The sequence below is a fragment of the Zootermopsis nevadensis genome, unplaced genomic scaffold (assembly GCF_977971745.1).
Source record: "Zootermopsis nevadensis isolate Lab colony 2312 unplaced genomic scaffold, Znev_1.0 Znev_ptg000024l, whole genome shotgun sequence".
Lineage (NCBI taxonomy): Eukaryota > Metazoa > Arthropoda > Insecta > Blattodea > Termopsidae > Zootermopsis > Zootermopsis nevadensis.
Window position 1 is genome coordinate 5,337,554 of NW_028259156.1, and position 27,064 is coordinate 5,364,617.

The following is a 27,064-nucleotide window of genomic DNA, read 5'->3' on the forward strand; positions in this document are numbered from 1 at the left end:
GGCTGGCGTCAGTCTGCAACGAACGGTGCTGTGAACAAGTTGTGGTTAAAGTGTTTCTAAAACAAGATACTTTCATATATAGTGAAAATCTTTCCGTTTAATAAATTATTCAAATTTTGCTGCCTGGGACATGGAGGTCTCCTGCTCTTCACAATTGGTAAGACAAGAGTTTCCTACTTATTATTAATATTATTATTTCATTTTGCATTTGTAATTGTCTGTGTTAAGGTACAATTTGGCTGCACGCGACAGAGACGGGAGACGGACACATCGCAGCTTGTCGCCACACACTTTTGTGATGACGACCGAGACATGCGGCAAAGTGTTTGTTTTGTTGAGACATACGTGCACATATTCTGTGAAAAATGAGTACAAAATTCTTCTAAAAAGGTTACTCGAAGAAGATGATGTGTTGCTGTTATATTTGTTGCGAAAGAAACAAAGAAAACCTATGAGTTCAATATTCAAAATCAGACGTGAAGAAAGATCTTTCTGTCGGTGGTCAGTGGTCGGTTTTATGCTACTAATTCTACCAATTGCTCATCTTGGTCACCAGTAAATTTAATTTCTTCCATTATTTTACTCAACAACACACGTGCTGCCTGAGCGCGTCGCGAGACACTACTGGTCCGAGAGCGGTTTCCTGTGCTTTGCCTCTGTCGCCTGTCTTTGTCTCGCGCTCGTAATTGCACTTCATACGATTGTACAGAGAGCAGACAGGAAGCGACCAGTCTCGGTCTCGCAACTATGTCGCCTGCCTCGGTCGCGTGCAGCCAAATTGTACCTTTAGAGCCGGCGTAGCACAGTCGGTATAGTGACTGGCTACGGACTGGGCGACCGGGGTTCGATCCCCGACGGGGGCAGAGGATTTTTCCTCTAGCCTCTGCGTCCAGACCGGCTCTGGGGCCCACCCAGCTTCGTATCCAATGGGTAGCGTGGTCCTTTCGCGGGGGTAAAGCCGGCCGGGGCGTGATGCTGACCACTCACCCCCATCTAGTGCCGAGGTCAAGAATGAGTAGGAGCTATACCTCTCCCCCCCCCCCCCCAAAGCTACATGGCGTATAGTGGGACAGCTTTACTTTAATTGTCTGTGTCATTTTTAAGAATTCAAACGCTAGCAGCAACACACGCCGGCCACATCAACGAAGTTACTTGAATTCCGGCTAAGCTAAACAGCTGATAGGGACTTATGACTAGGTCACTTGACACATTCTGACATTGTTAAAGGTTGCACTGGCAGCACTGTTAATTAAATAAGCAAATAACTTCATCACCTGGAGCGGAGTCTGTCGCCAAACTAAACTTATGGTAAACAAACAATTAATATCTCTTCATTAAAAAACTTAATATACTGAACAAAGACACGAAAATAAGTTTCTACAACGTCCATTCCAGAAGTTTCCGGTTGTACTTAATATTTCACACTACATTTAAATTCGCGACAAAATAAATTACTACTCCTAGAGAACGAAATTTTTCGCCTTGTTAAGTTGGAATTTTATTCTGATCACTGTTTTAGTAATTGTATTTCCCCGAAAGTTAACAATAATTTTGTTTGGTTAAACTCAGTTCTCTTCCCTGTAAACATCTTCTTATCAATTAAATTCCCTGTCGTAGGGGCGATGGGTTCAACAGTGCCCGGGCAACTCAAAAACCGTCTTTAAAATTAAACAAGTATGAAAAACACGGCGTCATTTTTAAACAAATTGCAAAATTTACTTCAAGCCCCTCCTCATTACTTTTAAATTCATTTACTTTTACACAGAAAATATTTAATATTAATTATTGACTTCTTACAAATTATAACTTGGCGTAATTCAATTTGTAATTCTGTAACTACAAAGAATGTGTAAATATGAACCAACCAACCAACCAAAAAGCTAACTGAGGGCGGAGGCCTGCGTAAGTGCAAGCATCGTCCCTACCTAGGTGAAACCATTCCTGCACACAAGGCGCATTGCTGGAAATGGTAAACGGTCTTAATATAAAAAAAACGGAAATTTTGCTAACGCTAACGGGGTTTCGTCGTGGCGGGAGCCTCGACCATGTAAATATGAAACGCAGGTGTTCATATTAAATACGAACACCTGCAAAATCTCGGCTGGCGTGCCATAAGGTTCATTTCTCTTTTCTTATGCACGCCTGAATGAACCGTATTGCACGCTGCTTACTAACTGTTGCGTCATACATGACGTCAGCATTGTATTGGTATAAACATCAGGCCACAATCGGCTGGCGTCAGTCTGCAACGAACGGTGCTGTGAAGAGGTTGTGGTTAAAGTGTTTCTAAAACAAGATACTTTCATATATATATATATATATATATATATATATATATATATATATATATATATATATATATATAGTGAAAATCTTTCCGTTTAATAAATTATTCAAATTTTGCTGCCTGGGACATGGAGGTCTGCTGCTCTTCACAATTGGTAAGACAAGAGTTTCCTACTTATTATTAATATTATTATTTCATTTTGCATTTGTAATTGTCTGTGTTAAGGTACAATTTGGCTGCACGCGACAGAGACGGACACATCGCAGCTTGTCGCCACACACTTTTGAGGTGACGACCGAGACATGCGGCAAAGTGTTTGTTTTGTTGAGACATACGTGCACATATTCTGTGAAAAATGAGTACAAAAATGATTCTAAAAAGGTTACTCGAAGAAGAAGAAGATGATGATGTGTTACTGTGTTATTTGTTGCGAAAGAAACAAAGAAAACCTACGAGTTCAATATTCAAAACCAGACGCGAAGAAGGATCTTTCTGTCGGTGGTCAGTGGTCAGTTTTCTGCTACTAATTCTAGCAATTGCTCATCTTGGTCACCAGTAAATTTAATTTCTGCCATTATTTTACTCAACAACACACGTGCTGTCTGAGCCCGTCGCGAGACACTACTGGTCCGAGAGCGGTCTCCTGTGCTTTGTCTCTGTCGCCTGTCTATATCTCGCGCTCGTAATTGTACTTCATACGATTGTACAGAGAGCAGACAGGAAGCGACCAGTCTCGGTCTCGTAACTCTGTCGCCTGCCTCGGTCGCTTGTCTCTGTCGCGTGCAGCCAAATTGTACCTTTAGAGCCGGCGTAGCACAGTCGGTACAGTGACTGGCTACGGACTGGGCGACCGGGGTTCGATCCCCGACGGGGGCAGAGGATTTTTCCTCTAGCCTCTGCGTCCAGACCGGCTCTGGGGCCCACCCAGCCTCATATCCAATGGGTACCGTGGTCCTTTCGCGGGGGTAAAGCCGGCCGGGGCGTGATGCTGACCACTCACCCCCATCTAGTGTTGAGGTCATGAATAAGCAGGAGCTATACCTCCACTCCCCCCCCCCCAAAGCGCAGCAACACACGTCGGCCACATCAACGAAGTTACTTGAATTCCGGCTAAGCTAAACAGCTGATGGGGACTTATGACTGGGTCACGTGTCACATTCAGACATTGTTAAATTTCCACTGGCAGCACTGTTAATTAAATAAGCAAATAACTTAAACACCTGGAGCGGAGTCTGTCGCCAAACTAAACTTATGGTAAACAAACAATTAATATCTCTTCATTAAAAAACTTAATATACTGAACAAAGACACGAAAATAAGTTTCTACAACGTCCATTCCAGAAGTTTCCGGTTGTACTTAATATTTCACACTACATTTAAATTCGCGACAAAATGAATTTACTACTCCTAGAGAACGAAATTTTTCGCCTTATTAAGTTGGAATTTTATTCTGATCACTGTTTTAGTAATTGTATTTCCCCGAAAGTTAACAATAATTTTGTTTGGTTAAACTCAGTTCTCTTCCCTGTAAACATCTTCTTATCAATTAAATTCCCTGTCGTAGGGGCGATGGGTTCAACAGTGCCCGGGCACCTCAAAAATCGTCTTTAAAATTAAACAAGTATGAAAAACACGGCGTCATTTTTAAACAAATTGCAAAATTTACTTCAAGCCCCTCCTCATTACTTTTAAATTCATTTACTTTTACACAGAAAATATTTAATGTTAATTATTGACTTCTTACAAATTATAACTTGGAGTAATAACTGTAACTACAAAGAATGTGTAAATATGAAACGCAGGTGTTCATATTAATTACGAACACCTGCAACAATCTCGGCTGGCGTGCCATAAGGTTCATTTCTCTTTTCTTATGCACGCCTGAATGAACCGTATTGCACGCTCTTTACTAACTGTTGCGTCATACATGACGTCAGCATTGTATTGGTAGGGACGATGCTTGCGCTTGCGCAGGACTCCGCCTTCAGTTAGCTTTTTGGTTGGTTGGTTTGGTTGCTGGCGTCAGAGTCCGATAACTCTGGAGACACTCGTGCCGAACAATGGCTGTCAGAGGTCACCCAAGGGGGACTGATGCTCAGCAGGCCAGCTGAGGCTGTCCCCAACAGACGGCTAAGTAAGCACAACGAGTGGTTAGACTACTCGGCTACCCTGACTGAGGGTTTCCGTGCTTTTCCTCAGTTGTAAGGCGAATGCCAGGGTATAATTTAATAGGGGCACGGCCCGCCAACCCCCCCCCCCCCCCCCCCCGATCATGGATGCCATCAGCTGAAGTGATCTTCCCGCCATTCCGCAGAGGCCTTCAACCGAAACGGCCCCTCCCTCTCTGGGTTCAAACCCCAGAGATCCAACCAACCAAATTCTCTTGGACAACTTGCCTGACGGGATAACCTCCCATCAGCAGCAACAGATCCTAATTTGAATGGTCGAGGCTCCCGCCACGACGTAACCCTGTTAGCGAGAGCAAAATTTCTGTTTTTTATATTAAGACCGTTTACCATTTCCAGCAATACGCCTCGTGGGCAGGAATGGTTACACCTAGGAAGGGACGACGCTTACGCTTGCGCAGGACTCCGCTCTTAGTTAGCTTTCGTCAGTCTGGAACGAATGGTGCTGAGAACAGGTGGTGGATAAAGTGCTTCTAGAACAAGATTCTTTTATATTCAGTGAAAACCTTTCCTGCAATCTTTCCGTTTAATTCTTTATTCAAATTTTGCTGCCTGGGACATGGAGGTCTCCTGCTCTTCACAATTGGTGAGACAAGAGTTTCCTACTTATTATTAATATTAATATTTCATTTTGCATTTGTAATTGTCTGTGTTAGAGCCGGCGTAGCTCAGTCGGTATAGTGACCGGCTACGGACCCGGGGTTCGATCCCTGACGGGGGCAGAGGATTTTTCCTCTAGCCTCTGCGTCCAGACCGGCTCTGGGGCCCACCCAACCTCCTATCCAATGGGTACCGGGTTTCTTTCGCGTGGGGTAAAGCCGGCCGGGGCGTGATGCTGACCACTCACCCCCATCTAGTGCTGAGGTCAAGAATGAGTAGGAGCTATACCTCCACTCCCCCCCCCCCCAAGCTACATGGCGTATAGTGGGGCAGCTTTACTTTACTTTAATTGTCTATGTTATCTTGAGGGATTGTATGTCATTTTTAAGAATTCAAACGCTAGCAGCAACACACGTCGGCCACATCAACGAAGTTACTTGAATTCCGGCTAAGCTAAACACCTGATAAGGACTTATGACTGGGTCACTTGTCACATTCAGACATTGTTAAAGGTTGTTTTCAGTCTTTAATTTTTCGTCTAGAGGAAAGTTATTGTTGTGTGAACAGCTTAATTTCTCAGGATCGTTGTTTTGTATTACAGATTAATCATTAACTGACTTGTATATTGTAATTAAAGCTTTGAAACGTTTCCTAACATGCTAATTTTAAAGGTAAATCATTCATAAAAAGGAAGCCCTCGTTATCTGACACAGCCTTAACTTCTCTTTGTATAAGTGAGGTGTTCTTAATATCTTTTGTGAGAAACGAAAATCGATAGCAGGGCCAAGGCACACACGATTTGTGTGTGACTGGGACATAGTTCCATAATAAATATTAGCTCCATGAAGATGCAGAGAATTCTTGGACTATAAAATGACTCATTTTTTGTCTGTCCTCAGGTAAACCCTGCTGAAATAGATGACGTGACGATCACTCGTATACCGATAGACAGGATCAGGAAGCTGGCAATAGAGAGTAAGTGTGGTTTAATTCCGTGCATGCAGTAATTTGTGGAGTACAGTCCGTAAACCTCATCAGTATGATGTTTATGCACGTCTTTCTAGATGTCCAGATATGCCCCCCATAATATCATTACTTCATTATTTTAAGTGATTTTAGCAAAGGGAAAACAAAAAGTGTTAAAGGGATTGTAATAAGAATTCTCCAAATAAAATCAATTTTGGTTTATTATAGTCACTCTCAGACATTTTAAATTTGCTGGACTTCAAAGAATCATTTTCTAGAGTTGAATTATGTACGTTTACTTTGCTCTCTGAGAGTTGAGACCAAGAATAATTTTGTGTCCACGTGTCAGAAGCCAAATGACAAGGACGAGTTCTGTCTGATATGTCCCCCAGGGTAGACAACCTTCCCTCTTTCAGGAAGACTCAGAGCCAGCCTGTTTAACGACGTCTTTGTTAAGACGAAAACACAAAACTGTGTGTCTCTTATTCACAATTCACATATTCTCTGTTATACTGATGTTACTGAAACCTCACCCCTTCTGCACACAACCACATTCAGATACGTCAACACAGCATATTTTATTACTTACGCTTCATATGACTGTAACTCTTCAGTAAAAAAGGGTCAGGTACACTGCATATAGCCATGTTTCTTTATATAATGTTGGCCATATTCTGATTATTTTAGTTCTTATACATGGATTCCATCATTATTTCAGGAAATACAGACCACACTATGGGTAATACTCAGGAACAGCAAGATGAAAACATGCACCAGGCTCACCACCAGCTGCAAATTACAGGGAAGCCAAAGAACCTCCAAAAGAAGAGAACGGCAAAACAGGGCAAAGAAACGCCAAAGTGCGTGAAAATACCACGCCCGCCGAACGCCTACGTGATCTTCTCTAATGAATGGAGAAAGAAACTGGCTGTCCTGTATCCTGGGGAACGAAATGAGCAAATTAGTGTGAGGTAAGTTGCAATACAAAATGTACTTCAGGACAATTACTTGTTAACAATTTAATGTGCAGAGCATTCGTGAATGACAGATTGTCTTCAAAGATATTCGAATTCAGCGGACATGATCATTGTACTAAGTTAACGATTATAAACATGGCGACGGTGCAAACCTGTAAAATTATGTGTGAGAATTTTCTCATGTTCTGAACGCGCACTTAGAAATTTATTCTACTCAAAGAGAGAAAAAGACAAATGCTGATAATTGTGATGATGATAAACTATGAGCCCTAGTAATTAAAAAAAAAAAAGGTTGAATCTTGAAAAATTTGACTCACAAACTCAGCACATTAAATTAAAGGCTGGTTTGATTTTCATTGATGGATTATGAATCTATATTTACTTAATTATAAACAGAACACATGATATACAGGACAGAAGTCTAGCCTACAGTAGAGAAGAAGAATTTATGAGACCGCCCGGAACAATTCTTTCACTGTAAAAGTGTAAAGATCCAAAACTGGCAGAGTATGCATAAGGTGAATTCAAAATTGGATATCTTATTTCCACTTGCTGAAAATGTTCTGATTGTCCAGAACAGCTGAAACATTTTGTGCGCTCTCATACGCCACTGCCTTTGTCTTTACCCTTGGACGTTCGTCCTACAACCTGCCTGTGTTCTTACAAGTTTTGCTTCTTCTACTTGCAGACTTGGCTACATGTGGAGGGCCATTGACGTGGAGCACAAGGAAGAGTATTATGCACGAGCCCGCCAGGCGGACGCGGAACATAAGAAGAAATATCCTGGTAAGTAATTAATTCACTTTTAATGTCAATAACCAGCAGAAAGCTTCGAAAAAATTTACCTGAGAATTTTGAGAAACATCACCGATTCAAATTTCTTTGAGATTGACTGCTATCAATTTTAGGTAAGAGAACTTTTGACGAGACTTTATTCTTTAGTAACATATTTTAAGATTTGGGTCGATCAGAGCCGGAGTGGTAAAAGTCAACCAAATTACAGAAGGCATATTTTTCCCTTGTATTTCGAGTTCATTTCCTGCCAAGTCTACACTGCACCAAAATCCAGAATTTAATCATCATCCTCAACCTCACCACCGCGAAAGCCCATCAAAGTCTTGTGGTTGTGTATCAGTTGATATTGAGGCAATAATTTATCCGGAAGACCTCCCTTTGAAGCCACTTCAGCTTCATTAATTTTTGCTTTGTTTTAATAATCGTAATGGAAATATTAATTTTGTATTATCAGCAGCTTCCACGGCGATTAAGTGGATGGAAGTGTCGGAGAAAGATCCTTTCTCAATCTTCAGGGCTGAAGTGGCTATGCGGGGAACTGGAGAAATTTATATTAGACGACGGAAAAACTGGAGACAGTATTTCCAAAACGTTTTCATCTACTTACGAGTCAAGTCTTTCTGTAATATATGATTTATGAATGTCGCTGATTTTCCTCCTCTCATGTCAAATCACGCGATAAGAAGCAACCATTTACGGAATGCTGTGACCTGAATGTCATTCTTTCCAATTTCAGATTACGTCTACAACCCACTAGATGTCCGCAACCAGAAGCGTCTTCGGGATCAGGCCCGTGCTAAGAAATTGCGGCGAACAAGACGCAAGTTAGCGAAGCGACGCGTCACGAAGGTGCAGACTATCAGTGCCCGTCCCCTGCCTGCCCAAGAACAGGAACATCAACAAGGAGGATTCACAGGCGGACAAGGTGTCGCTTCATCAATGGCAAGTCGTCGTCATAGTCGTAAAACGGAGAAGAAAACATAAGCTGGAAGGGCAACGCTGCCGAACGGAGTTTTGAGCAGATTCACGAACCTGTTTCATATCTTTGTATCCTCATCTACTTATTACAGAATAAAAGAACCTATTACTGACTTGCCTTTCATTTAAGTGTAGTGCCTGGAGAGTGCCACGAAAGCATACTATGAGCCTGAAGTTCTCTTTGTACTCTTTATGTTCTTGCATTTGACCTATTTCCAGCCCTCCCTCCGACTCGTAAATTCCGTGCAGATGAAAATCACACGACATAAAAGTTACAACACCAGGTCAGGTTATGACAGGTAGATGAAACAGTGGGTCAAACAGAAGTCATCCCAAAAAATGCAGAATGAGTTTCAAGCCTGTAATTTATGCAAGAGTCCACGTAACTAGAATAAGTCCAGTGTCTTTCACCATGAGCTTCGTCACAAATTCCTTCAAAACCTGCATCCTTAGAGATCGCCTACCACGAGATATTCGCTGTACGTGTTTCCATACTTGTTACCCATATTCCAGTTCCTATTCTCATCCAAATTTTTACTTCCTTTCCAGATTCCTGACCCAACAATACATCCCAGTAAAATAACTGACCTGGACATTCAAGCCATTCTAAAAGACCTTACTTCGTCTCCTGAAGGTTGCTCGCCTAGTAACAGAAAACTACGTAGACGAAACTGAGATTGAGCCCACCATCTGGCTAAAGTAAACAAGAAAGGACCCAATGTTATGTGAGCGGGGCCTCACTTCAAGCCCTACAACCACATCCATCAATGAACCACCACAAGTTCTTCGTTGAATAGTTCAATTGTTTTCAGTTTAATTGGTTTAGTGCATTATTTAGTTCGGAATATATCATAAAAAATGTGTTCGTTAAATTGTTTTTTGTTACATAGTTAATTATGTATTTAATAAAGTGAAATAAAAAATGTTCATAAACTTTATTTTTGTTTTTTTGGCACTTTAGAACTTGTCGCATTCAGTGGACTAGTGGTTAATGTGCTCAACACCAGCCCCAAGGTCGATACATTTTTAAGGGGTGATAAAAATCTAAAGCACAACTTCCTTCAGAGAGGCACATAAAAGAACCAAACGAGCATGAACGAGATATTCCGTAAGCAAAATTCGGCGGCCATTTCTCACACAAGTCTCTCCTGATTCCTACTAGATGGCTCTAGCAGACAAAGATAAGGATTGAGTAGAAACTGTGGAGAGGCAGTGGGCTGTCACTCACTACTGACAAATGCAAACTTTGAAAAGACCAGGAAGAGAAATCATTTCAACTTGGTATCGCAATACACGAGTATGTGTAATGACACATTTAGCAATAATATTCTGATGTGGGGGAACATTTTTTATTTCAACATTCTCACGATAACAAATGATCACTGCTACTTACGCTACATGACTGAAACGTCAGCCTCTGAATACATGTTCTAGTAGGAGATCGAAAACAACCCAAAAGGCTCAAAATTTTAATCACTTTTTGCTTATGTACGACATGCTTAATTTGGCCCACAGTTTAACAATGCACCCCTCTGCATTTGTCTTATTACCAGTCATATTTCGTTCTATGGAGGATTTGAGGTTGTGATGATGCAAGCAATTTTTACTTTTTATTTTATCATACAGGTACGAAAACCTAGCTCTGTTCTGCTAACTTCTCACTGGAGTCAGCTTGCATGTTTATAAATATAAACAATTAGTCCTCTTTAATGACCGAAATAAAACAATAATTATCTGACTTGCCACTATGAATGCCAAGATCTAAATTCACAACACTAATAAATATTTCACTTACATTTACAGTATCATCATGGTACTACTGACTAATTATTCCGTGCTGACATCAAAGACACAAGTTATTTGAATACGCAAAATCAAATTAAGACTACATAATAGTCACCTCATTTAAAAGATGCATCCAATGTTTGATAGAGATTTGTTTAACTTGTTTTATTCACGGCACTCTCAGTATCGAAATACTTATACTCATAGCTGAGTAGGTAACACACACAAAGCACGTTAACTTTGTTAATTGAAGTATCATTACACCATGTAGTGCAACTCTCTAGCACATAAACGGAACAGACCTAGTGACACCTACAAACACAATCTGCTTTAAAAATAAACAATTCGGAGTTCTGCAGTGTAAACAGCGATTATTTACTTCAGAAACATTAACCATTGTAATGGCTGAGTTGTCTTCTTTGATTTATCACTGAATGTTCAAATATTATTTAGGCGACTTTAAGCTATAAAAGGTGAATATCTTATTGATGCTGATGTGGCTACAAAACACTTGCACGAGAAAAATGCAAATAAAAATATCAAAAATTTTGAATATAAGAAAAAGAAAGGTCTTTACCATTCTTTTAAATATAAAAATGGTTGACCTCAACATGAACTGAAGAAGAGGTGAATTGTACCAAAATCACTCACAAACTGCAATTTTCATAAACACAATTGCAGGGACATAAGTTTACGTGTTTATAAACAGTGGAAGACCACTTGAAGTTAAGATATGCTGAACGAAGCTAATTAAAACAGACAGTCATCTGTTGACCGTTAAGTAATTTCAACAGAAATGTGTTCAAAGGAAAATGATGTTCACAGCAAACACATACATCAGAACTCTTTCAAAATGCAAAATACTTAACAACAAAGTGCTGCATCATTTTGATGTTCATCATATTCGAAGGGTCTGTGCCCGATCATCATTACAAATGCAGTGACTCCAACACCCCACCAGTTTACTTCCTGCAACAATTAAAATTACTGGTATTAGCTGCAATCAGACATTTCTATTTCACCACACTCTTATACATTTTCCACAAGGTTCTCCACAAATAGATAACTTGTGGTTAGTGTGAACTGGTTCTTAGTTTCTTGCCTCTAGGTTAACATGGAACATTCCTAAGTTTGACGATGCTTTTTCTGCTTTTATCTACAGTGAAACCTCTATCCATCGTTCCCGGTACTATCGTTTTCCCGGATGCATCGTCCGTTTTGTTCGGTCCCGAATACATCCCATATAAAATAATGTTACATTTTCCCGCTTCTATCGTTCCTCGAACTATCGTTTTATCGCATCGATAGTTCAAATATCTTAGTCCCGGCCCACAATTTTCCCGCAATGATCGTTTCTGAGAATTTAAAATGCTGATTTTTGAGATAAATTATTACCGAAAGACGCACAATGTTTTTGGAATACGTAGTAGCGGTAACCTGTTATGTCGCCCAACCAGCACATTCTTTTGGAATGAGGGTCAGCTGTGCAGGGGTGATAGTTGGAGTGAATGGCGGTGCCCATTGTCAGAAATTTTACGATTTTAATTTGGGTGCACTCATATTTCGTTCCAGCGATGCCAGATGGCATGTGCAGTTTGAATTTCTTCACAAATGCTTTTATTACAAGTACAAAGGAAAGGCGAGCGAAACTTTTTCATTCTTCTGGTTCATATCGTGTCTTCTACAGCTACGTTTCGTTGAGTTCGGCAGTAATAGTACTTCCATTTTTCCTGTTATAGTCCGCGAAGGTTGAGGGAGCGGTGAGGAAGAGGGAGAAACGACGAATGCGAGCCCGAACTTTGCCGAGTTTTGCCGAAGCACACGCTGCATTGGCAAAAGTCAAGTCGTTCTTTTATGCGCTTAATATTAGTGAACGTGACGAAGAAAACATTTTGAACGTGGAAAGGGCTCTGTTTGGCCTAAAACGTAAAGTTTCGACAAACCAGTTGTCCATTAAAGACTTTTTTGGTAAAAAGAAGTAACTTTGAAAGAGAAACATTGTTTTTTTAAAAAAATTTAATGCTTTCCCGCATCTATCGTTTTCCCGCATTCATCGTTTTTATTTCCCACCCCCGCCGAAAACGATGCATCGAGGTTTCACTGTATTTAAATAGCTTTCTGTCTGATTCTTAGTCAGCCACAGATTGTGGTGAATTTTCTTATGGTTTTCTTTGAGTGCTCAGTCAGAACCTTGAAAAACACTTTACCAAACACCATTTACAAATGACATCATACAGTTACGCTATTATTTATTTACCATAAATGATATCAGAAGGCAAGTCAGGAAAATTATCAAATGCCATTAAAGCCCATTCAGTGTTTATCAAAATGCTACACAGGTGAACAGAGAAACACAGCAAAGCGAACTGGAGCATTTCTCTATTTTTCTGTGGTGAAAGCACCTACAAATGTTCTATGATTGTTTCATGTCTTCCGAACTGCCGTGTCTCTGTCAATACTATTTACTGCAACAAGTTTTGCAAATATTTATGTTTATTTCAGTTCAAGGACTGCTTATACACAGAGTGTACACATGAAATGTACGCCATTTCATAACTTGTGAACCGTGATGCAAAGGAATTTGAACTAAATTAATTTTAGAAGGTTATACGATCAGATTTATAACTCGTGCTGCTTTAGTTTCCATATCTTTCCACAAGATGCACTACACTCACAGTTGTTAAAATGGCATCTTAAGCAGAGGAATGCCTCACACCTGTTTTGAAGAACATGTCCTATTGAAATGCTGTTGCAACAAGACAGAATGTCTCCACATTTTGACAAGGAACTGATAGACTCTTAAATCGCAAATTTTAAGAGAATTTTATTGGTAAGGGTGGGCCTATGGCTTGACCACGTTGTGTGCATGACATTCCTCCCCTTACAGCTTTCTTTTGGGGGTACATGAGGATGCTATCCATGTGCTAACAGTGGCTTAACTTTGCCAGAATTTTATAGGAAAATTGGCTACAGTCACCCTCAACTTTCTTATAGTGTGGACTGAAACAATGTAATTATGTTATCTGCCAAGCCACTCACAACACCCTCATTGAATGTCTGATATGTAGGTCATGAGAACTTGATCACAAAAACTACTCAAATTCATTCAGTTCTAATTCCCGTACCTTTTAGTTAGTGAGTATGGAGCTGTGTGGTAAAGGATAAGAAGTATTTCCATGCCCTTGAAGCTTCAAGTTTGTTGATACCTACTTGATTTTTCTTTCTGTTTTTTGGTGTAATGCGCCACAAGGAGACACTTAAAGCTACTTTCATGCTGAGTCACATAAGAAAAAAGTCTAAACAACACTTATTTTGAATTTCGGTGACTGGCTAGTACTTGGCTTTCAAATTCCTTTATATGACAAATATGCATGTCATCATGCCAGACACCAGGCAGCTGACTGCACCAGTTGAATGCTTCGGCCTCCTGTCATGTATACTGACTAGTTTATGCACGTGTCGTTACAAACTGCTTGTGGCTCCAAACCCTCAGATTATTACAATGTGTTTTCTTGTTAGTTTGCATTAATCACGCGTTAGGTTGAGTCACATAAAACCAAGAGCTCGTTATTATAATACTGTTAATGTACAAGAAACTTACATAGCTGAAGCCTTCACCGATAAATATCTCTGGCACCACGTACTGACTTGTGACGTCCTGTGAATATGCACGATCACCCTGAAGATGGAAACAACAATTTGAGTAACTGTGACAGGAATTTGGGGCATAAAACAACTAGAAAGTGTCTGGTAACAGAAAACAAAACTGATTATGTCAAAAAGTGTTGACCACCAGTGGGCAAAGTCTTGAGCGACTTCCATCCACCTCCTGCATTCAGAATACATTTCTCTAACATCCGTCTTAATGCTACGATTCTTTTCCTTAATGATTTCTGACGCTGCCATTTTCCAAGAGATTTTCCCACTGATGCTCTGGAGCATTTCTTCTCTCCCCACACGCCCCACCCATCGTAAGTAAGATCCTTAACTGTGACCATACTCAGTAGGCTGTATGTACCACAAATTTTATCTTCATATAATATTTAATCTAAGGTGGCCAGGGTCCAACAAGTGAAGAAGAAGAAGATAATATTTAAACTAGGCCCTTGGATTATCTGTGTCAATATCCACTATTATACTTCATGTTTATCTCCTCAAATTCACAGGCCTTGTGACATCTTTTAGTTACACACACTGTGAAAATTGTGGTCAAATTTCAGTCACTTGAAGCCTGTCAAGTCTTTACAGGTCTCATACTTTGACACCCCTCAAATAAAGGGCACTCACTGCCTGATGGACAGCGGACCACATTGCGCTTACATTTACAGCCTACGTGTCCTTGTACGCAAACTGAATAAATGATAAGGTGGATACAATATTTTCCTCTTCAGAGCTGACAAACTTTGTATAGACCATAATCTGCGACAGCAATGTGGCCCTGAAGATCTACCAACATATTGTCAGGTTTTAGGTCTCGGCATATGACTCTTAACTGAAAGAAACAAATTACCTCTACTGAGGGGATAAAATATGGTATATCTTGCAGTCTTACTGCAGTAATGAGATGCAGTTTCAGTATTTTCCTTTTCTGCTATATACCACCCAAACTAAGCTGTCACTGTTACTGATTAAATTGAATACCACGAACCCTAACCAATCAGATCTGTAGCTGTGATTATGAGTGAGGATCTACCATGTTGCTTATTTCCAAAAGGCTGGTATGAAGGTGTGTCAGATGTTAGGAAAAACTTCAGCTTTACCACCACCCTCCGCACAATATAATCTACTTTCAATTTTAATATTGTACACTAGTGTATCGATTCTTTATATGATAAGACACAAGAATACAATGATTGGTATGTAGTGAATAAATTACATATTGAATGAAACCAAAAAATTCTACTTTCAGGCTTTAAACTGCCTTGTTATAATATATTTTATTGCACAGAACTGCAGTTGGGCTGTTTGCCTACCTTATGCAGATAATCCATAGCGTCGATGATTTCTGCCAGGTACAATATCGTTTCATCATCTGGAAATGCTCCTCCCGACTCCAACAGTTGGGACATAATGCTCTGGAACAACAGTAACGTAACTTAGTCCTCTGTTGAATATTCAGTTAGAAAACAGTGTTCCTGCCAAATAACGCTCTCCACAAGACTGAAGTTGCAAAAAGGCTCTAACATAAAATTCTGTCAAGACTTCGGCAATGTTGCTTGTGAAACACTAGAAATGATGCATTAGGTTTGCGGAGAAGATTCCCCACATTGCATTACCATGTTTAAATGGCATTCGAGATCCAAAAGACGGAAGAAAATGTTTAGGGAAAATGACTGTAGTGAAAGTCATTTAACTGCCCAAGAAAAAGAGAACCAGGTGGACAATTCATGTGTCAGAAGAGCTGCATGACTGTTGACAAAAGTGCAGGATCTTCAAACACATGGAAATTGCCATGGAGTTTTAAGAGATTTTTGAACACGCATCGAGTTAATCAGCATGAGACGCCTTGAACGCAAAGTGAGTGGATGACAATCTGCAGTGATCTCACATTGACATCTGGTAACACCTTTCGCTCCCTCGGACCATCACTGTCATGGATGAGACTTTTCATCTCTTTCACTAACAGACAAAGCATGATCCACTGACCAGTAGTTCACCTCATTCACTGTGATAAAAACGTTACAGTGAGAGGTCAAAACAGAAAGTGATATCAGAAGTCTGAGTTTTGTGGTCCTGTGCACTACAAATTCATTCCAGATGCAAGTCTGAACAAGGAGAGATCAAACAAAAGTTGCACCAGCTGCAGGAGGGGACCAATGACTGGTGACATAAATCTGTTGCACGAGAACCCCTCTCAATTCTTCTGCAAAAATCGCTAGCTGAACACAATACTATCGTGTTATCACATCAATCTTAATCGCATGATCTCTCACCATCTGATGACTCTTTCCTCAAGAGAGAAAAACATTTGGGAGGATATCATTTCAACAGCAGGCAATAAGTTATTGCTGAAACTCAAGATGCTCTGTGTGACATCCAGCAATTCCAGAACTGCTTCCAGCAACTGTACCAATGGTGGCAAGAGCTTGTTCCAACTCACGGAGAGTTGTAAGGCTTGAGGTTCTCACAGCAGTGAGTATGAAGATATCCGTCTTCTGGGTTATTGCGCTGTGTAGTCTGGACGATGTTAACCAACGTTTCAGAGGTCATACTGCCTCCGTCATCAGGGCGATGATGACGGAGGCAGTATGACCTCTGAAACGTTGGTTAACATCGACGAGACTACACAGCGCAATAACCCAGAAGACGGATATCTTCTCACGGAGAGTTGTCTGAGAGCAGCTGTGTCTTGGTCAAGACCATCAATTTTTTACTGCATTACAAAGTATTCTTCTGCAAATTTTTAACGTCTAGCAAAACGCTGTAATTATAGTTTCCTGTCTACCTTCTTGTAAACTGGTTTGGTAATTCCTTTACAGGTGTCCTCTGATGGTCTGTTTTGTATTAAAATTTTGCTCCTGACCCAATATAACCAATGGGTCCTGACTCTTGTTACCGTGTTAATCACGTTAACAGATATTTTGTCATATCGTAATGCCATATTATTTCTCTTTTGTGTTATTGCTGTTTACAGATGTAACCTTTTCTGACATACTACAATTTTCTGTACTGTCCTCAACAATGCTTTGTAAGTTTAATAATTCCTCAAAGTATTCCATCCACATCTAAAGATACGCATCTTTCTGTCAAGGCCAACTTTTTTTGTTTAATGGACATTTTCATTCAGATTTTTATTCATATTATTCCTCAATACTGCATAAATTCTGTGTTTCTTTTGTAAGCTTTCCTTAAATTCATCACATATTTTTTCCAACATTCCGTATTTCTCAAACTTAATCACACATTCAACTGCTTTTAGACAACATTACTGTGCATAAAAACACACCACATCACCCTGAACAAAAACCCAATAATTATCACTTTTTGGTAAGTGTTTAAAAAGAAAAGCATATTTAATTTAGTACCAGATGCACCATTTCTCTGAAATCTTTGTCATTAAAATTCATGTGTTTGTCAGAATTATCAAGGAACATGTCTCACCACGACCATGAGGTACTGAAATAAAAATGGAGTATATAACATGACATGCAGCTAGGATGGGGGTCACAAGAAATGCTTACAGAATTGTGGTAAAGAAATGTGATGACCAACAAATGCTGCATCTCAGAGGCTGATGGAACTAGCCACAAACCATGTCCAATGGCAGCCTTTGTAATCTGCAGTACCGAGTCCTTCACTTCTGGTACCAGAGTGTCAGCTGACCATGCAATGGAATAAAACACTACTAAATCATAAATCCCAGAGGTAAAGACTGTCCAGCTGCCCTCATGTATAGGCCGTTCGGTGGGACATGAGCTATGGCCTTGGTATGTGCAGTGTATCTGCAGCTCGAACAGTGGGTGGGGTGAACTCAGAGCTCAGTTACAAGGCAGACTCGGCCGAGTTCACTTCGTGTGGTAAATTCCATTTCAATAACATTGACCCATTTATAATAGACCTGTCATATTCATCGCTGTTGTTTCTACTCAGCATGAACAGAATGCAAAGCGTGGGCAGAGGTGTAAAGAAAATAGGGGGACGTAAAGTAATACACAGCCAAAGTAGAGAAATGGCGATAAGTGTTTACAGTTTTATGAAGAAAGAAGCTGACAGCGGCAATGTGATTAACGTTAATCAAATACAAAATCGTGTTTCTGAAGCTACTGGTGTGTCCATAAGTACTCTGAAACGCATTTTAAAAGAGTACGAATATAATAAACGAGTGGGAAAAGAATTCAGCACACCTCACAAGAAACGGCCAAGAAGGAAAATTGAAACTGATGTAGATGATTTTGACAAGTGTGTAATTCGAAGAACGATTAACGAATTTCACACTACACAAGGCGAGCGCCCTACTTTAAAATCGTTGTTGGCAGTAATTAAGAAAAAGATTAACTTCAGTGGCGGGAAGTGGGCTCTTTGGAAAATAATTAGAAATTTAGGCTTCAGGTGGAGGAAATCGGAAAGTAACAGTAAAGTTCTCATCGAAAAGGATGATATTCGTGCAGCAAGACTGTCTTATTTGAGAAATATAAGTCGTTACAGAAATGAGACGACAATGATACCAACAGTTGTAGCAGTAGTGAGGAAGAGGAGAGGGAGGAAGAAGATGCAGAAGAAGATAATGGGGAATTAAGTGGAATTGAAGCTTTGTAAAATGTTCGTCAGCCGCTGTAAGTAATTCAATCTGCACTGATATTTTTGTGTTCAGTAGTACAGAGAAATCTGTTCCCCTACTCGCCCCACTATTGCTAGCAGACAGCGTCAGTACCCTCCCTCACGCGCATTTGAAAGCTCATGTCTCAGCGAACGACTAATACAGGGTTTAAACCCCTCTTCCAGAAGGACACATATAAGGTTAATCACCACACGACGACGTATGGGGGATGGAGGTACAGCTTTATGCTCTTACCACTTGGGGAAGAGCATAAGATACTGATTGATTCTATAGTAAGGTAAATTAACCCCAGGGTCAGCCTGAATGTGATGACAAACAGAAAATTCCCTTCAAACCTTGCATACCGCATAGAGCATTGGAATATAAAAAATAAACATACAAACAAAACTGTTTAAATTATAAAGGACACTAATGCTAAACGTGTATCCACTTCAAGAGGTCATCATCAGTGGCAAAAAAGGGGAATTAATTCATATAATATGATCAAAAGAATACGGATCTAAACAGAACAGAACTCCAGTGCAGCAAAGAGAAATACATTTAAAATTATGCAACTTGATCAAAACATCTCTGATGTATGAGTTTTCCTTTGCCACATACAAAAAGACTGGAAAGGTGCAGACCCCACTGAGTTTCTGAGTTCATTCTCTGCACCTTGGCTTCCTGAATGTCCTAGCAATGGTTTGATATCTTTTTATTTTGTTTTCATATTTTATTCTACTAAATGTTCATATTCATACTATGACATCTTCCACATCCATGGCTTGAACTGTGAGGGATCTATAGAATGTAAATACATTCTAATGATATACTCACTATGTTCAGACAGCATTCCAGTGAAGTCAATTAACAATTTAGTCTTGTAGTCATTACTCTGATAACAACATTCCAAAATTAATATTTAACCTTTTAAAGCTGTGTGTGCCACCATCTTTAATGTTTGGTAATTCTGAATTTTACCACAGAATATATTTATAGGTTTCATATTATTCTCATATTACACACCAATTATTTCCATAAACAGCATCAACAACAGATCTTTCGTTATGGATTGTTTTCTTAGCAGTAGCAACTGAATTTTTAATTATTAATTAGATTAACTTCAAACCCAAAGGTTAATTATTGAGTTCAGTGCAAATAGTGAATTCAACCAAATACAGTTGCAACTGTCAGTTATACTCAGCTGCAATCATTATGCCTGTGCACCATCTCCTATAATGCAATGCAGCTCAAGAGTTGGTGGTCTTGTCTCATGCAGAGATGATCATATGATCAAAACCAACTCAGGTCAAATGCTTTCATCATCACTTGCAACTGTAAGTATGTTACACACACACTATGTGAAATTCGTCAAACATAACCTCAAAGTCTTATATTCACACCATGTCTGTAACTGTTGACTTACAAAGTATTTCATGTGATTTTTAGGTACATTTAAAATCAATCTCTGTACAGAATTTCACATGTCAAGCTATAAAGGCTCATTAGTTATCACAGTTAAACTTAAATCTGAAGACAATATTTATAAAACTGTCATGTTGTTGCTTCACATTCCACAGAAAAATTACCTGAACAAAACAATGATGATGTTCTTCTGGGTTGAGATCCCAGGTGGACCTAAAGGTGTCTATCTACGAGTCCTCATGGCTTCAAAACTCAAAAGGACAATATTGCCATCTTCATGAGATCCTCACATTTCACACACCTTAACAAAAGTTGCATATTTTATTATCTACTGCTATCATTTCAGGGCCGTACATTCAGTAGTGCTGGAGTGGGTACCACCTTACTAGTCTGAGCATCCACCATATTGTTAGTACCTATTTCAGAAAATTAAACAGTACAAATTTGGGATTACCTTTAACGGCATAACATAATCAAACTTCACCAAAATAAACCCTGCAGTTCTTGATCTGAAACTTACAAAGTAAATGTGAACTTTATATTCGTGAGGCAAAGAATGCAATCAGCAGAGGTCATGTTCCACTAGCTCCCATTGGCACTGCCACTATTTGTATGTCAACAATCTACCCACAAGGCATGCCAACCTTCTCATCTTGGCTCCATTCCATAGCATCAATAAACTCCAAGGCTTTCCAGTTTACAGCTGTCACCCCGAAACATAACATATGAACAGAGTATGCCAAGAACATGAGTGATAGAAGAAGTTACATAGTGATCAGGATGGTCGTAAGGAGGACAAATGAGAATTTTTTTTACTGTCCTTCTAATTTGTATGACATTATGCACAAACACCATGCCACTTGTATGTTCTGAAGCTTTCATAGCAACTAAGCATAATAAACTCCTTGGGCTACCAGTGTAAGTTGGTTTAATGAATAAGACACCAATGTTTGGAAAATAAGTGTACCCTGAGGATGAGGACATAGATCGTCCTTGAAACGCCGAGTCTTCTTCATTACCTTACATGGCTGGTAGCCTGAGAAGAATTTATTATACCATGCCATTCAATTGCATGATTAAAACTGTGTTATCAGTTTTTCTGTTAATGTAACCCTGCAAGAACCATTTTCCTTGTGAATCCACACTCCTATACAAACGTCTGAATACAAAACAAAATCTAAACAGACTGTGTAGATTTCTGATGACAATGCATTATAATACGTAAAATTATTATTTTGCACTTTGTCCATCATTAAATTATGAAGTAATAAAACTACAACATTTTGAAATCTGGACTCTGCTTCTGTCTTCAGGTAAAAAAGGGGAAGAGGGCAGAAATCCTACCTGTTGGCCCCTTGGTTGAGCTAGCCTCAGACCTAGTCCAGACTAATTAGACGGGAATTCTACCTTCTCCTTCTTTACAGAAAGATGGAAGCAAAATTCAGCTTATAAAACAGTTTTATTATTTTATGAAACAGATACTACACAAAGTGCACTATCGCCAACAACCTTCAGACTTTTATTAGATTTTATGTTTTGTATTCAAACCATTTAATAGCCAAGTGAATTCACAAGAAAAATGGTTCTTATAGGATTACACAAATAAAAAAAAAGTAATTTAATGCAGATGAAAGAAAAGACTGTCCTAAATTAATGTTACATACCTCAGTCACTCAGCAGTTTAGCCACAGTCATTTGCCCTGTCTGGCGTGTGACACACCCAGAGCACGCATTTGCTTCAACTGCTAACGCAACACCGAATACATGAGTCATGATAGACAAGATGACAATGACAGGGCCTGTGGCAAGCCATCCTGTAACATGCAGACAACATATCAGCATTTCAGAACTCTAAACTTCCATTATATTTCAAAAGGATTTTTCATAATACTTCGGGTCCTCATTCCTTTTGTTGATCTATATGTCTGCTATAAGATATGTGAGGTTTTCACAGCAATGTGAGATCGGATGGTGGCCTTCTGGACTACAACATGTAGTATTATAGGTGGTTACCACCGTTTCAATGGAACGCACTGCCTTCATCTTCACATTACTAAAAAACAATGGCAACGTGACTGCATAGTGTCATAATACAGAAGACCACAATCTGTACATGTAAATGTGTATCTTAACATTACCACATTTTCTCAAATACCCCAACACTTCTTTCTAGTACTAATATAAATACAAACACATAACAGTTATTTACAGATTTTTGAAACTACAGCAGTACTGCAAAATAATGATGATGAGAAACCATCATCATTGTTACTTACATGTATTTATATATTCTTCTACTGAGTACGAGTAAGATAATCTTTTAATGCTGGCTTTAACATTCTTATATCAGTATATGGTTTTGAAATGAAAAACAATACAAGCAATGGATGGTTGACTTTCTGAAAGCATAAATTCACACCAAGTGAAAATGAACTGGCTCAACACTCAACAGTTTTACATGCTGATAAACAGTGCTGCCGTATTAACTTGAAAAAGAGTTTTAAGAAGTTGATGGCACAGAGGAAGACCACTCATGGGACAGGAATCCTAACCATGTCAACGTAGTTGATGATGGAAGCAGTGGGGAACAGTAATTGTAAGTATACTTCTTAAGGAATATTTGAGCAGCAAGACATTAACATACACCATTTTTTGTTGCGGGATAAATGTGAAATGGAAAGGGTCTGACTAGGAGTGTGCCACCAGCCCACTAAAATTGTAGCAATTTGTGATGTTTTCTCTTCTCCATTCCATTCAAGATTTATCGTTTGCTTGGAGGTGGCTTATCAGTTAGTAGCTTACCTGCTACACCATCTGATCACGTTTGCATGCAATGACAATATGTATAAATACCCTGATGAGCATATGAAAGTTTCTCTCTGGAGATATGTAATTCTCTTTCACACGAGATTGGAAACAACCATTAACAATTTCGGGTCAACATTTTAATAGACTGTCATCTGGAGCGCAAGTGTATTATATAAATTAAATCTATTATTACCTATAAATTAACCATCGAGACTGGTTTAAATCGTATTTCTACGAGTGTTTAGACATCTATCGGACACAGCTTCACTTAAATGCTTCAGTATCGCTGTGATTGCTGTGACGTCAAAATTGAAAGATCTTTTTCGTATATTGCAGATAACGTAACTGTTGTTCTAAATCTTATCATCACAAAATTCTAATGTAACTTCACATATAATATCAATTTAAATTATATTTTATATAAATTAATTACCGAGAATATTTTAAATAGTTTTTTATGCAAATACGCATTCATTGGACATGGCACTCACGTGATATTTGGTATCGCTGTGATTGGTGTGACGTCACAAGAGAATTTAACGGCCATCGTACGAGAAATCTTTTTAGCACGACTTGTGAGTACTCTTTCATTTTCTGAAAAATACTTGTAATTTTAAGCACAATATCCCTTATTACGGTAACATTAATCATTCAGTTATAAATGGATAATAAACTAATTGCAGAAAAATGGAAGGTTTCGTGTTATTTGCAAGTACGAAACATTAAAGGTGATGCAACTGTTTAAAAATTTTACCATCACAATAATTCCAATTTAAAGAGGCATCTAATATTAACTGAAAACGTGTGAAATGTACTCCGACATAAAATACGTAGAACCAAATATAAGGTATTCATATCCAACATTAATATAGATTAAAATTAATGCAATACAATGTTAATAAAAGTATTTTAGCATTAAATTAAAACACATTGTAGGCCTGTAAAATAAATTCTAAGTTTTGAGGGTATGTTCTTGCTTGTAATGAGGACATTTTAATGTATTCAGATTTAACTTCATTAATTTCAAGACCATTTTTCTTCCCTCAGTTGCCAGTGCAGATAATAATTCTTTTAATGCTGGAACATTTCTTGCAACCAAGAAAATATCATCAACATTAGCACAAATTTTTTTGGATTTCTAACAATATTTCATTTACCTTCAGTTCCTTATTATTTTTTCAGCTATAGCATAAGATCCTAAATAAATAAATAAATAATTCAATTCTATATATGCTGTGAAAAGCTTGCCTGAGATCAATAAATAACACAGGCACATCTGTGTTATATTCAAAGCATTTTCCCACTGTTTGCCTCATCACAAGTATTTGGTCATGATGCTTCTAAAGGGTCAAAGTGCACATCAGTAAACCCCTCTACCACTACAATTAAATTATTCATTTAGTCAAACTCAACTAATGGATTACCAGTTTCATTATATATAGTGTATTTACCTGCAACTTGTGGTACAAATTTAATAATTCTCATTTAATTTGATCCCAAGTAGTTATGGTGTTGCCTAGTGAATTCACTAAACTGTCATTTTTTTAGATACAGAAAATAATGTTGGCTGAATTTAATCCTTGATTGTTCTGTTTCTGTGTTCATAGGATACCAAGTATAAACATGGAGGAGTTTGATATGTTCATCAATGGCATCCTGTTCGACAAAGGTAAGACCTCTCTCCTCCCAAAAAAGTAACTTGAATTGAGTAAAGATTTTGATGTGTTTCCTCTGCTGTCATTTCCAGATTTTAACTTTGCTGTCTTCGAAACAGCAATTATTCAAAATGTGTTATTATTTGGGCTCATCTTTAGGACATCTTGGATTATTTGACAAATTTGTGCCTTCAGTACAAAAATTCATCAAAATCAGTCCATTAGTTTTCAAGTCATAAAATGACAGCATGAGTCAACCTTGTACTCCATTTATCTCTACAGCTTCTGCTAATAACATTTTTGCATCATTGAATGTCTACTTGGCAATTTGTGTTCAACATATTGCATAAGAAATAATTTTGTTCCTGTAAGATACTGCCAATTTTTTAAAAAAGAATTTGAATGCGCAGAAAAGTTTGAAATATCCCTAAAAACAAATTTAATCATAATCCGTTCAGGTGTTCCGAGTTTGTTGCAAAAACAAAGTCATCACAAAACAGTTTTACATTGTCAGTGGTTGGTCAAGCTTGAAGGCAATTTTACAATAAAGTAAACTTGCGTATGGCCTCTTCCTAATATAGCCTACGTATTATTTTATTTTTCAGGCCTATTTACATTTCAAACAAGCTTTGTGTGGTCAGCTTCCAATTTAATTCAGGTGTTATTGTTAGATTGAACCAATAATGACAATTATTAAAACATCTCCCAAATTTGGTCTCTTTTCCCAGAAGACCTAATAATACTGTAAAGAATACGACAGAATTACTCAAAAGGAGGCTGCATTAAAATGGTTTCATTTATGCAAGGCATGTGCATAAAATATGTTGTAAATCTCGTAGACATCAGTGGAAATGTCCATTGCAGTTGCACTCACAAGATGTTGAGATGAAAATGCATATCAATGTTTCCTTTTAGAATTTATTTAAAGTAATGAATTTTCATGTCTGTCCTTACAAACATCTTTACAAGCACATACATAAATAAATTATTTATTTACTTAAATATTCAAAGTGACCACCTTCCGCCTTGATACAACTTTATGACTTGGGATGACCATTGTGTCTTGGATTCTGCACCATTCTGTGTGCTTACTACCATTTATTTCCTCAAAATCAGTCACTCCAATGCAAATATTTCATAAAACAGACCATGTGTAAGTAAGCTTATTTTACAGAGAGCTACAATTATATAGAAGACTTGTTGTCATCGTATATACATAAGCCAATTCCCAGAATAGTTTTGGGGCTCTTACCTCCATAATGTGACCTCAAATTAAAATGAGTTGATATTGCATAAGTATAATAAAAGTACCATTTATGGATAACCATTTCCACTAGTTTAATTATATACAGTGTATTTACCTGCAACTAACAGTAAAAATTTAATGATTCTCAGTTAATTTGATACCCAGTTGTCGTGGTTTTGCCTAGTGAATTTACTAAACTGTCTTTTTTAGATACAGAAAAAAGAATGTAGGCTGAATTTAATCCTTGACTCTATTCTGTTTGTTTTTCCAGAACCAACTAGGACAGACGAGTTGGATGCATATATAAACTGCATCTTAGATGAAAAAGGTAAGACCTCTCTCCTCCCAAGAAAGTACCTTGAAGTGAGTAACGATTTTGGCATGTTTCCTCTGCTGTCATTTTCAGACCCCTATGCAGATATTTCATAAAACAGACCGTGGGAAAGTAAGCCTATTATACTTCCAGCTACAATAATACTCAAGACTGTTTTCTCATCCTATATACACAAGACTCTGACAGAAAGTTGATTCGTAAGTTATTACGTAAAATTTCATTTATCTCGTAGGTCAAATTTCTTCCAAGAAACTAAAACATGATGCATGGGTGGAAAATATTAGCTATTCCTGTTGCTGGGGGGCTATTACTTGCATCAAATACAGCGAAACTAATATGTTAGTTGCTTTTGGACATAACTTATCAGATATGTATGAGTTGAGGTTCTCACAGCCGTGAGTATGAAGATTTCCGTCTTCTGGGTTGTTGCGCTGAGTAGTCTGGTCGATGTTAATCAACGTTTCAGATGACGGAGGCAGTATGAACTCTGAAACGTTGGTTAACATCGACCAGACTACATAGCGCAACAACCAAGAAGACGGAAATATTCAACTTATCAGATAATTCAGAAAAATACTGAAATATAAAAATCTTGTTGAGATCCTTTATTACTCTACCTTTAAGTTATTTATTCTGAAAAACTTAATTAATGGATTACCATTTTCATTAGTTTCATTATATGTAGTGTATTTACCTGCAACTTGTGATACATATTTAATAATTTTCACTTCATTTGATGCCAAGTTGTTATGGTGTTGCCTTGAG

General features: G+C 38.4%; 3 protein-coding genes across 18 annotated transcripts in view; 2 read left to right on the forward strand and 1 right to left on the reverse strand.

The window, feature by feature from the left end:
* On the forward strand, positions 1 to 8,902 carry LOC110830772 (uncharacterized). Of its 6 annotated transcripts, none has more exons than XM_087355072.1 (6): positions 2 to 157; positions 2,421 to 2,441; positions 5,973 to 6,048; positions 6,758 to 7,010; positions 7,705 to 7,802; positions 8,548 to 8,902. In XM_087355072.1, the coding sequence occupies exons 1-6, from the start codon at positions 131 to 133 to the stop codon at positions 8,793 to 8,795; spliced, it is 723 nt and encodes a 240-aa protein (XP_087211198.1). In that variant the 5' UTR covers positions 2 to 130; the 3' UTR covers positions 8,796 to 8,902. The 6 variants fall into 6 exon arrangements, with proteins under 6 accessions (XP_087211203.1, XP_087211198.1, XP_087211200.1 ...); XM_087355074.1 differs by lacking the exon at positions 2,421 to 2,441 and adding an exon at positions 4,813 to 5,059 and having other exon boundaries at positions 3 to 157; XM_087355075.1 differs by lacking the exon at positions 2 to 157 and adding an exon at positions 4,813 to 5,059 and having other exon boundaries at positions 2,371 to 2,441.
* On the reverse strand, positions 6,851 to 23,580 carry LOC147872685 (RAC-gamma serine/threonine-protein kinase-like). Of its 11 annotated transcripts, none has more exons than XM_087355151.1 (9): positions 23,258 to 23,365; positions 22,533 to 22,655; positions 21,921 to 22,070; positions 20,421 to 20,557; positions 17,756 to 17,892; positions 15,548 to 15,649; positions 14,176 to 14,253; positions 11,444 to 11,543; positions 6,851 to 6,979 (listed from the first exon to the last, which is right to left on the reverse strand). In XM_087355151.1, coding segments are annotated over exons 5-9 (324 nt in total). In that variant the 5' UTR covers positions 17,798 to 17,892; positions 20,421 to 20,557; positions 21,921 to 22,070; positions 22,533 to 22,655; positions 23,258 to 23,365; the 3' UTR covers positions 6,851 to 6,977. The 11 variants fall into 11 exon arrangements, with proteins under 11 accessions (XP_087211277.1, XP_087211276.1, XP_087211280.1 ...); XM_087355150.1 differs by lacking the exon at positions 23,258 to 23,365 and adding an exon at positions 23,059 to 23,243; XM_087355154.1 differs by lacking the exons at positions 22,533 to 22,655; positions 23,258 to 23,365 and adding an exon at positions 23,556 to 23,580.
* Positions 23,561 to 27,064, forward strand: part of LOC147872686 (uncharacterized) — a 9,465-nt gene continuing 5,961 nt past the window's right edge. Inside the window, exons 1-3 of the mRNA XM_087355051.1 lie at positions 23,561 to 23,639; positions 24,672 to 24,733; positions 26,237 to 26,293. Of these exons, the coding sequence (XP_087211177.1) occupies positions 24,688 to 24,733; positions 26,237 to 26,293 (103 nt within the window). The 5' untranslated portion in view covers positions 23,561 to 23,639; positions 24,672 to 24,687. The remainder of the gene's footprint in view (positions 23,640 to 24,671; positions 24,734 to 26,236; positions 26,294 to 27,064) is intronic.

Excerpts from the sequence above, each read along its gene's own strand:
- LOC110830772 (XM_087355072.1), top strand. The coding sequence starts at position 131 with ATGGAGGTCTCCTGCTCTTCACAATTG. Across the intron at positions 158-2,420 it reads TCTCCTGCTCTTCACAATTG|GTCTGCTGCTCTTCACAATT; the intron begins GTAAGACAAGAG and ends TGGGACATGGAG. Across the intron at positions 2,442-5,972 it reads TCTGCTGCTCTTCACAATTG|GTAAACCCTGCTGAAATAGA; the intron begins GTAAGACAAGAG and ends GTCTGTCCTCAG.
- LOC147872685 (XM_087355154.1), bottom strand. The coding sequence starts at position 17,797 with ATGCAGCATTTGTTGGTCATCACATTTCTTTACCACAATTCT. Across the intron at positions 15,650-17,755 it reads CATTTCTTTACCACAATTCT|AGCATTATGTCCCAACTGTT; the intron begins GTAAGCATTTCT and ends CTGTTGTTCCAG. Across the intron at positions 11,544-14,175 it reads TCGGTGAAGGCTTCAGCTAT|GAAGTAAACTGGTGGGGTGT; the intron begins GTAAGTTTCTTG and ends TAATTGTTGCAG.